The sequence below is a fragment of the Lichenostomus cassidix genome, chromosome Z, assembly GCF_008360975.1.
Source record: "Lichenostomus cassidix isolate B80296 chromosome Z, HeHo_3.0, whole genome shotgun sequence".
NCBI lineage: Eukaryota > Metazoa > Chordata > Aves > Passeriformes > Meliphagidae > Lichenostomus > Lichenostomus cassidix.
Genome location: NC_139511.1, coordinates 4,807,011 through 4,817,826, shown reverse-complemented (window position 1 = coordinate 4,817,826; position 10,816 = coordinate 4,807,011). Strand labels below are relative to the sequence as shown.

At 58.9% G+C, this 10,816-nt stretch overlaps 1 protein-coding gene across 1 annotated transcript; it reads left to right on the top strand.

Moving 5' to 3' along the window:
* The first annotated feature begins 4,065 nt into the window (after positions 1 to 4,065).
* Positions 4,066 to 8,036, top strand: LOC146424264 (M-phase inducer phosphatase 2-like). Its single transcript, XM_085042810.1, has 12 exons — positions 4,066 to 4,163; positions 4,420 to 4,537; positions 4,611 to 5,018; positions 5,095 to 5,214; positions 5,474 to 5,572; positions 5,783 to 5,956; positions 6,078 to 6,173; positions 6,538 to 6,600; positions 6,708 to 6,806; positions 7,268 to 7,401; positions 7,515 to 7,626; positions 7,902 to 8,036. The coding sequence occupies exons 1-12, from the start codon at positions 4,066 to 4,068 to the stop codon at positions 8,034 to 8,036; spliced, it is 1,656 nt and encodes a 551-aa protein (XP_084898936.1).
* Positions 8,037 to 10,816: the final 2,780 nt, after the last annotated feature.

Here is a 10,816-nt window from a genome sequence, read left to right as displayed (position 1 = left end):
ACCAGATAGAGAGGGCTCACTATTTGACTGTACTCAGGAATATGTGTTATCCAAAAGCCTATGGTGCCTAGTAAAGCTTGTGTTTCCTTCTAATTGGTTGGTGGAGACATAGCAGTGATCTTATTGATGACCTCAGTGGGCATCTGATGTTGTCCGTCTTGGAAATTCACCCCCAGGACTTGGATATCTTTGGCAGTTCCCTTGACTTTGTCTTTTTTTGATGGCAAAGCAGGCTTCCAGGAGAATCTGGATGATCTTCTCTCCCAAATACCTCCAATACCATGTTCACCCACACAATGATGTCATCGATGTACTGGAGTACTAGAGATGTTCTGGAGCCTCACCCTTTTCCAGCTCAGCCTGGATCAGCCCATGGCAGACGGTGGGACTGTGTTTCCACCCCTGGCCCAGTCGGTTCCAGGTATACTGCACGCCCCTCCAGGTGAAAGCAAACTGAGGCCTGCACTCTGCTGCCAGAGGAATGGAGAAAAATGCATTTGCAATGTCATAGTGGCACCACTTTGCTGCCCTGGTCTCCAGCTCATACTGGAGCTCCAGCACATCTGGCACTGCAGTGCTCAGCAGTGGAGTCACCTCACTGAAGCCACGACAGTCCACTGTCAATCTTCATTCCCCTTCAGACTTGCACACAGGCCAGATGGGGCTGTTGAAGGGTGAGTGGGTCTTGCTGACCATCCCTTGACTCTCCAGCTTATGGATCAGTGGGAGGATGGGAACCACAGAATCTTTATTTGTCTGGTACTGCTGGTGATGCACTGTCAAGGTGGCAATGGGCACTCGCTGCTCTTCTCCCTTCAGAAGCCAAACTGCAGAAGGACTCTCAGACAGCCCAGGCAATGTGCCTAATGCCCTCTGCCTCCACAGCAGCTATTCCAAAGGCTCACCTGATTCCCCTTGGGTCTTTGAAATACGTGCTCCAGAGGAAGTTTCTGCCCAGAATACACTGGGCCTCTGGGCCAGTAACAATAGGATGTGTCTTCCACTCTTTTCCAGTTAGGCTCCCCTTGGCTTCCAGCAGGGTCAACTGCTGTGATCCCCCCGTCACTGCAGAAATAGAAACCAGTTCTGCCCCCACGTGTCTCAATGGGATCAAGGAGCACTGCATGCTCTTGTCAACCAAGGCTTTGTATTTTTGTGGTTGCGATGTTCCAGGCCATCAGACCCACCCTGTCCAAAAGACACAATTTTCCCTCACGTCTGCCTCGCTAGAGGCAGGGCCTCTCTAATTCTGGTTATCAATTGAAATTCAAGCTACTTCCATTCTGGTGGAACTCCCTCTCTGAGCATTACCATGTTTCACTGTGCTGCAAGGACAGAAGTTGATTTTCCCTCCCACCTCCTCATGTCTTCCCCATGGTCACACAGGAAAAACCATACTTCTGCTCTTGGGATGTACCCTCTGTCCCTAGCTGCAGGACATCTGCTTCTGGAAACAGGGCCTCTGGTCTGTACTGATGTCACTTGGAGAAGGCCCTCCTGCAGCTCCTTCCTGAGTTTCTGACGAGTCTTCTCCATCCTATCTTCTATTTTCTGGATGGCCTCTGACAGATTCTTTTCCACAGCTGCGATCCTTTCTTGTGTTGGGTCCTGCACAGTGTCTGCATCTGCCCAGAGCCTCCTCACCATGGTACTCACTGTTTCTTCCATGTAATTCCACGTCATCCTTGCTAAGGCAGGGTGTGCTCTGGTGGTGCATGTCGTGCCAGTTTCAGTCACATCATTGGGGTACATTTTACCATGTCAGGGCTCCTAATTGTTTGGTCATGGGAGAATATGATCTCTACCACTGCCAGTTCTCTCAGGCATTGAATCACTTGCTCCATGGCCTTCCAGAGGTTTAGCTGCAGCTGGAGATGTTCTCAGCACAGCCATCTTTCCTTCATGCTGCTTAAAAGCTGTGTCCACAGGCTGAGAGCTTCAGGGCCCTTGTCATCCCTTGGTCAATACTTAAATCAAGGGACAGGTACCCCAAATGTCTTGCTTCAGTGCCATCCAGAATTGTGCCATTACCTGCAGCATCCCAGATTCGGACCATACAATTTAATAGAGTTTCATCAGGCTGTAGGGTGAAATCTTTAGTCAAGGTATGAAGGCTTTCTATGGACAGGACAGGAATCTATTGTATTCCAATGATTTCTGGCTCAGATTCCTGCGCTAGCTGTGAAGATCCTGGCTGCCCATCACCACCCACTGGGTGAATAGATTTAGTTTTATACTTCCTTTTCTGAACAGGGGCAATTGTTACTGGTTTCAGCTCGCCACCTGTTTTAGCTCCAGCTGCAGTGATTGGGGTGTCTGCTGACTTATTCTCTTGCCCCTCTGGCTGTATCTTCTGCCCTACAGTATCTAGCAGTGAATGGTGAATGTTGGCCTGGGCCCAGCACATTGCAACGAGCTTCTTTCCATTTGAGTTGTTACTGCAATTTTTCTTCAGACACTTCCCCACTTTGGCTAGATTCTGAATTTCTTCAGTAGGGAAGTTCCAAGCTACTGGGTCAGAAAATTGATTCAGGGTCTTGCCTAGGTCGCCTCATACTCCATACCACTTAGAATTTTCCACAACTGGGGCAGGTATCTGGGCAATCCCTCTGGAAATCTCAGCTCTTATTTTAGACAAGCTGGTCACTGCATAGAGGAGCCCTGCTTGATAACATAACTAGAAGTTGTTTTCTTTGACATCCGGGGGAAACTAAACATTTGGAAAAGCTGATGTGCCAGATCTGAAGGGGAAGAAGGAGATGAAGGGCTGGGAATTATCATGCCCTGCATTTCCCCGAACTGGGGGTAATTGCTAATACATCCTGTGTTTTTACCCTAACTGGGCGTAATTGTTATTACATCCCAAAAGAAAACTACCAAGGCCAGAATGCCAATTACCACTCACAAGAGCAAAACAAAGGACAGCACAAAATGGAAAAACTGAAGACCTTTGTCAGAAATCACCCGCAATTTTATTCTCGGTCAAATTCCCATTTCGGCCCTTCAAATGTTTTAAGGCAGCAGTCAGCAATACTTGAATAGTGTAAAATGTCAGAGGCATGAGTGATGCACAGCTTTGTCAGAATTCCTGGCTGACACAGAAGCATCTCTACACATAACAAACAGATGGATATTACCGTGAGCAGGAGGAAGTGGTGCTTTCTGCGGGGTCTTGTCAGAGCTGCTGGCGCTCGGCAGAGGAACGGGGCGCCTTCCCTTCCCAACCCTGTGAAATGCCTTTGGAGTCCTTGGGGTGCTGTGATCTCCAGCCACAGGGAGCAAAGAGAGACACAGCAAACACTCCATTCTGATTTTCCCCCACACTCTTCACCTCTGGTAAAATTCCATCTGTTTTAACACATTCGTGAGGAAACCGAGGCAGGCTGGAGCCACGGAGGAAATAAACACCAGGGATTCCAAGATTTCAGCCTCGCTCTCCTCACACGGGATGCAGCACTCAGCGGCACGGCTGGGCTGGCAAGGCGCTGTCAGGCCATCAGTCGGTCCCCCGCCGCTGGGACAGGAGGGCCACCAGCGCTGCCCGAGTGTCGCTGCAGGGAGGAGCTCCCGCCCTGAGGGGCCGTGAGGGGACCGGCCTGGCCCCGCCCCTTCCCCTGGCCCCGCCCATCCAGCCTGGCCCCGCCCCTTCTCGCCTGGCCCCGCCCCTTCTCGCCGTGCCACCCAAACCGCCCCGAGGCTGCGGCTCCGCCCCCGAGCGCCGCCGACACCTCTCATTGGCTGCCGGCGTCCCCTCGCGCCCAACGCCACCTCCCCTTGCCTCGAGCCGTCGCCTCGTGCCCAACGCGCTCTCTCTCCCAGTGGCTGCACCTGCCGCTGTTGTTGTTATTGCTGTTAGAGTAAACAGCAGCGGGCGGCTGGCGCCTGTCACCTGTCGCGTCGGTCACCTCTGCCAGCCTCTGCCAGCCTCTGCCAGCCTCTGCCAGACTCTGCGAGCCCTTCTTTTCTCCTCCTACCCCTTGCCACCTCTTGCCACCTGTCCCCTGTCCCCTGTCTCCGGACACTTGCCGGAGCTCGATCGTCGCTCGCTCGGTCCCTGCCCGGACCATGTCACTGTGCGGCGGCCGCGGGCTGCCCGCGCTGCTGGCCATCTCGCCGCTGCCCTCGCCAGGCACGGCCCCGCTGACGCCGCTGGCGCTGGACAGGTGAGGGGGTGGCCGGGGGCCGGAGGGCTGCGGGAGCTTTGGCCACCCGCCCCACGCGGGACTCGCCCCACGGGACACGGCTGCCCCTTTGCGCGGCTCGGGGCTCGGCGCTGGGGCTCGGACGTGCCTTTGCAAAGGGGGCTCGGACGCTTTTGGGATGCCCTCCTTCGGCTCGTGCCCCCCGCCCCAGGGCCAGGGGAACGAGGGGCCAGGGACAGCCGGGCCACTGACACATGCCCGTCCCGACCGCCCGCAGGCACAGCCCCAAGAGGCGCTACAGGGGGCTGCCCATCCCGCTGCTGTGGGACACGCCGTCCCCGGAGCCGGTGGCCTCGCACTGTCGCCGGGACTCCATCTCCTCGCAGCCCACGCGTGCAGGTGAGGGATGGCGCTGCTCCGCCCCACAACCGTCGCCAACCGCCCCTTGGCGGGCCTGGCGTCGTGCAGGGAGTGCCGGACAGCGGGCAGGGATGTGGCGGGGGGCTTGGCCGAGGGGCTGGCGAGGGGCTGGAGGTGGGCGAGCTTGTGCGGGAGCGATGGGCGGGAGCCCAAAACCGCACTCGCCGGGGCTCAGCCAGGAGCCGCTCCGGCGGGGACCCTGCTCGGCGTGACACGCGACATTCCATGGGGACCGGTGCTGCCAGCGGCGGCGCCACCCTCCTGCTGGGGGACAGGAGCCCATCCTGCCCAGGGCCCTGCCAGGAGCCCGATCCCCACCCCGGCCTAGCGCTGCCCCTTGTTCCCGCAGGGTCGCGGCCGGACTGCCCTGTCCTGAAGGGCATCTCGCAGCTCCAGCTGCGCAGCGGCACAGGGCGGCGACGCCACAGGGAGCCCGAGGGTGATGATGATGATGAGGTGAGTGGGGCAGCGCGACCTCGAGGGGCAGGGCGGGGGCAGAGCGGTGCTGACGCCGTGTCCTCCCCCGCCGCAGGAGGGCTTTGTCCCCAGGAAGCTGCAGCGGCTGGGCCAGCGGAGCCCACTGCCCGCCGGCCACGGGGCTGCCGAGAGGAACCCCCTTGCCGAGAGCCCCCGGCGCACATCAGAGCTGCTGGTGAGAGAGGCTGCAGGGCTCGGGAGGGCACCGGGGATGGCTGATGCTGGGGCTGCACACACGGCAGCTGCCGCTGCAGCCTTGCCGGCTGTGCCTGTGGGACATGGATGGGCTTGGGGCTCACGGGGACAGCCCGTCTCCAAAGCTGGGAGGCACTGGGACGTGGATGGAGCTTGGCTATGGGATCCACCTGTGCCTGGGGTGGCAAGGAGGTGGCAGGACTTGTCCCCTTCACAATCTGCTCTGCCTCTCCCCCAAGTGCCCCCAGCTGCCGCCCCGACAGAGTGATGCCGCTGTGGCCCAGCGGACGGAGGAGCTGGTGAGCACGCCAGTGACGAGCAAGGAGGAGGCAAAGCTGGTACGTGGCAGCCTTTGGCGGTGGCCCACAGAGCCCCACAATGGGAAGTGTGAGGCCGGAGCTCTCTGGGCTGGGGGCTGGTTGGTGAGCAAGAGCAGCCCAGGGGCCGTGGGCTTGTCTCGGGCCAGGGCAGGGAGAGCCTTGCCCGCGGCCCTGCTGGTGCTGGGGACTCGGCAGAGGCGCAGCCAGCAGCACGGGCTCTCCCCACAGCGTCCGGGGAAGCGCAGCCGCTGCCGGCAGCTCTTCCGCTCGCCCTCGGTGGCCGGCAGCGGCCCCAGGCCCGTCCTGAAGCGGCGACAGCCCTCGCACAGGGACAGCCCCGGCAAGGCCAAGCGGCAGAGGACGGCGGGCGGCAGCCCTGGCCAGGAGACGTCAGCGGAGCCGGTGGGTGACGGGCAAGGCGAGGGCCGAGAGCCAGCCTGGCTGCGGTGGCACTGCGCCGCGCCCCGGCTCTGCCAGCAAGCCTGCTGACGTCGGGGGCTGTCTGTGCTTGGTGCCTCGGCAGGGAGCGTGGCTGGAGCCTCGCAGCTGTGCCCAGCCCGAGGAGATGGAGAAGCTGCCGGCCAGCGATGAGCGGGAGCTCACTGGGGACTTCTCCAAGGTAGGGCCACGAGGATGGGGCAGCTCTGGGGGTGCCGCCCCCGTTATTGTGAAACAGGGACCGTGGTCAGAGCCCCGCAGCCCTGCCAGAGCCCAAAGGCAGCTGGTGGCCCTTGCCTGGGGCTTCGGGGCCTCGGGGCTGCGACTTGGCAGCCTGCAGCCCCTGCAGGGGATGAAGAGCCCCATCACAGCTCTTTTGCTCCAAGCCCGTGCTAGGGCCACGTGTCCCCTGCGCAGATTGTCCCCTCCCTCCCGCAGAAAGGTGAAGAGCAGGCCTCTGGGGTGGCTTCGGGGCTGGGGGGACAGGTGTTAGCCCCGGCAGGTGTCCCTGGGTCGGGTACGAGCCCAGAGCCTGTCTCCTGCAGGCTCACCTCCTGCCGACGGTGGACGGCAAGGACCCGAGCCTCAAGTACATCTCCCCTGCCACGGTAAGGGGGCTGCAGCCCCTCCCCAGCCCCACCGAGGGGCTCCCTGCCTGCTGTCCCCCTGCCTGTCCCCCTGTGTCCCCTCCCTCGGTGACAAGCTCTCCCGGCAGCTGGCAGCGGTGCTGACGGGGCGCTTCAGCAGCTCCATCGAGAGAAGCATCGTCGTGGACTGCCGCTACCCCTACGAGTACGAGGGGGGCCACGTCAAGGTCAGAACCCCGCTGGGGCCGGCAGGCAGGAGGGTGTTCGGAGCCCAGCCACCCTCAGAGGTGCTGAGCCCACCACGAGGGGCTGAGAGCACAGGGATTCAGGATCCCCCCGGGTTTGTTCAGTAGCCGCTGAGAGATTCAGCAGCCCCTCCAAACATACTGAGCCACCACCACAGATGTGACAAACAGCCCCCCAGAGGTACTCTGAGCCCCCAGAGGGGTTGAGCGGCTCCCCACGAAGGGTGCTGAGCCGCCCAGGGGGATGGAGGAGCCCCGTGAGAAGCGCCAAGGCACACCTCCCGGGTAAAGCTAGGTCCCCAGCCGAGAAGAGGAGGCTGATGATGGCTCGCTAGTCTGGGAGATGGTGCTGCTGGAGGAGGCAGTGGGACAGCGTGCTTGGGTCCCTGCAGCAAATGCAGTGGGAGGCAGAGGGCAAACAGGAGCGTGCTGTGCCTCGGCAGGGTGCTGTGAACCTGCCGCTGCAGCACGAAGTGGAGGCATTCCTGCTGGAGCAGCCCGTGGTGGCCCCGGCCGGCGGCAAGAGGGTGATCATCATCTTCCACTGCGAGTTCTCTCTCGAGCGGGGGCCCAAAATGTGAGTGAGTGAGGGATGGCACGGGGGGCACACTGGGCTGTGCCAGCCGCCCAGGCACGGCCGGATGGCGGCACGGGGCTGATGCCGTGGCCTTTGCCCGTGGCCTTTGCCAGGTGCAAGTTCGTGCGGGAGAAGGATCGCTCCTGCCACGAGTACCCGCAGCTGCAGCAGCCCGAGCTGTACGTGTTGAAGGGCGGCTACCGGGAGTTCTTCTTCCAGTTCCCGGTGAGTCCCCGGCCCGCGTCCCCTCGGGGCCAGGGGGTCCGTGCCGGGAGGGCAAGGAGCGGCGGGGCCCGGGGCGGTGGCGAGGGGCAGCTGTGGCTCTGAGCATCCTCACAGCTGCCGTGGCAGGGAGGGAGGGAGGCAGGGAGGGGATCTGCGGGGCTCTCGGGGGCTGCGCCGATCGGGAGTTTGTTCCGGGGGCGCTGCGTTTGTCCCGGGCTGGGGGCGGGCCGGGGGCTGCTCTGTGCTGCGGGGGCTGACGGGGCCGTGGCTTGCAGGGCCACTGCGAGCCCCGGGGCTATCGGCCCATGCACCACCCGGCGTTCAAGGAGGAGCTGCGCAAGTTCCACGGGCGCTGCTGGCTCGGCGAGCGCGGCCGGCGGGAGCTCTTCAGCCGCGGGAGGCACCTGTGAGCGCTCGGGGGTCCCGCAGCCCCGCCGGGGGAACGCTGCAGCTGCGAGCGGGTGAAGGCTTCTCTCGGCGGCATCGGATGCGCCTCGGCTCGCTCTGCTTTGTTAGGATAGTTTTGGGGTGGTGTTAAATTTAATTTAGTGTTAAGACCGGTTTTACACTTTTTCCTTGTTATATATATAGTTGTGTTGGTTCATGGTTAGAAATACTGTTGTGCTTGTTCATGGTTATAAATATTTTTGTGTTTGTTCATTGTTATAAATATTTTGGTGTTTGTTTATTGTTAGGATTGCTAGTTCCACATTCTGCCAATAAACTCCTATTGAAGGAGAACAAACGCTGCTCCTGAGCTCTCACTGCCCACCGCAGGGCTCTGCAGGGATGGGTGCCCCTGATCCCGGGCTGGGGGCACGGGCAGGCTTGGCTGGAGGCGTCTGGGGGCTTGGGGACAGCGAGAGATGGGGCGATGGCTTCCCTGTGGGACGTGGTGGCTTCCCCAGGAACAGGGTGGCTTAGGTAGCAAGCGTTGGCCCCTTGGCTGCTGTTCCTGCACGGTGGGGTGGCAGTGCAGGATGGTCCTGGACACCCCCTGGCAAGGGACCTCCTTTCCAGGGCATGCTGGGCTTGGCAGGACTCCTGGGACACTTGGGTTAGGGACTTTCTTCCCCTTTCCCTGGGACTCCTACAGGCATGTTATCCCTCATTTTAGGGGGCACTTCTGGCCTTTGCAGGACCCCAGGGTAGTGAGAATCCTATTTTGGGTGACTGGGCTCAGTGGGACCCTGAAGGGATGGCTGTTCTTAACACGAGGGTGCCCCAATCTCTCCCTGGCCAGTGGCCTCCCAGTGCCTTCTGCTTCAGTCACTCCTTGGTCGCCTGTCCTCCCTCTCCATTTCCCCAGATTCCTGAGGCGCTCATGTCACTCCAGGGCTCCCCAGGGGGCTTTTCCATGTGATCCCCAGAGACCCTTTCCCCGGCTGGCTGACCTTGGCCTGCTTCTTGCTGTTGGGCATTCCTTGTCTTTGCTTTGGTTTGAGCCCCACAGGAGAATCCATCCATGGCCAAAATCCTCCTGACTCCCCTTCTGCATCTCCTCAGCCCCCACCCATGTCCTGCTCTAGCCCAAGCTGCTGCCAACAGGTTCCATAATATCTCAGTTTTTGAGACAAAATTTCATGAGTAAACGCTCTGGAATGAGTGCTTCCTCCTACAGGAAGGGGCTTCCCCCTTTCTTGCCAGTGAGAGAAATTAACAAAAGAAGGTGAAGGTGGGAAAGTACCAAACTATTTTTTAACGCAGAACAGAACTGGGAAAACAAAGAACACTGGAGAAAGGATGCCCACATGGAACCCAGAACTCATATCTCTAATCTTGGGGAAGGGAAAGGAGAAGGGGACGGGGAAGGGGAAGGGGAAGGGGAAGGGGAAGGGGAAGGGGAAGGGGAAGGGGAAGGGGAAGGAGTGTACACAGCAGCCTGGGGAGGGGCAGATGGAGAAAATACCTGTTGACTCTTGGACGCCAGTCCTCCTCCTCACAGGAGGTGAAACTAGTGGATTCCTGTGTACCTTCGCACCTTCACTCACTGGTGTGGCCTTCCTTGGGGTTCAAACTGGCCAGGGCCACCCTGCAGGCTTCCTGGGCTGGAGAGAAGGGAAGAAAGTTAGGGAGGCTAGGGGGAGGAAAGAAAAGGAAAACATAACCTTTTTCTAAGCTAGCAGGAACAAGAAATAAAAGCACCAAGACAGCAGTGCAGTGTTACTAGTGCACTCCCTCCTGAAGCCCAGCGGAGAGCCCTCTGCAGCCAGGGCTGTTGGACTGAGCTGCACCTGGGGTCCCATGGCTCCAGCCTTGACCCCCGGGTCCATCTTATAGATACAGAAGGCATGGGCATTAAGCAGACAGTTAAGGAGTAAAGCAGCTTCATAACGTCACCCCAGGACATTCTACCCCTTATTCTGTGCCATCAGCTTCATTGCCAATTTAATACATTTTAAATCTAAACAAAACATATATACATATATAGATATATATATATGGATATATATATATACACATAGTTATGTGGAAACAGTGGCAGCCACATTTAACAAACATATATTGGCATTCAAACTTTCAAACATTATAAGCAGTTCTCACCAAATCTCCTTGTGCTACACAATGTGTTTCTCCATCCTTTTGCATTATCCACCAGGTGCAGCCTGGGTCCTGAGCAAAGATAACCCCACACATGGGTTTGTCTTTACTCAATGCAGAATTAATCCAGACAGTTTTTCCCAAAAGTCCCCTGACATGCACTGCTGGCACCTTGTCTCCATCTGCTTTATGCAGGGGGTCAGATTGAGCAGGGCTTGCTCGGCTGGTGGAGGCTTGGGTATTAACTCACCATGTGGCCTTAGCTAAGTGCATCTCCCACTTTTTGAAAGTTCCCCACCCAGTGCCTTCAAGGTGGTTTTGAGAAGGCCATTGCACCGTTCCACTTTCCCTGCCGCTGGTGCACGATAAGGGATATGGTGCAGCCATTCCATACCATGTTCCCCAGCCCAGGTGTTTATCAGGCTGTTCTTGAAATGAGTCCCACTGTCAGACCCCATCCTCTCTGGGGTACCATGCCTCCAAAGGACCTGCTTTCCAAGGCCCAGGATGGTGTTACGGGCAGTGGCATGAGGCACAGGGTAGGTCTCCTGTCACCCAGTGGTGGCCTCTGCCATTGTGAGCACGTAGCACTTGCAATAGCAGGTTTGAGGCAGTGGGATGTAATAGATCTGCCAGGCCTCCCCATACT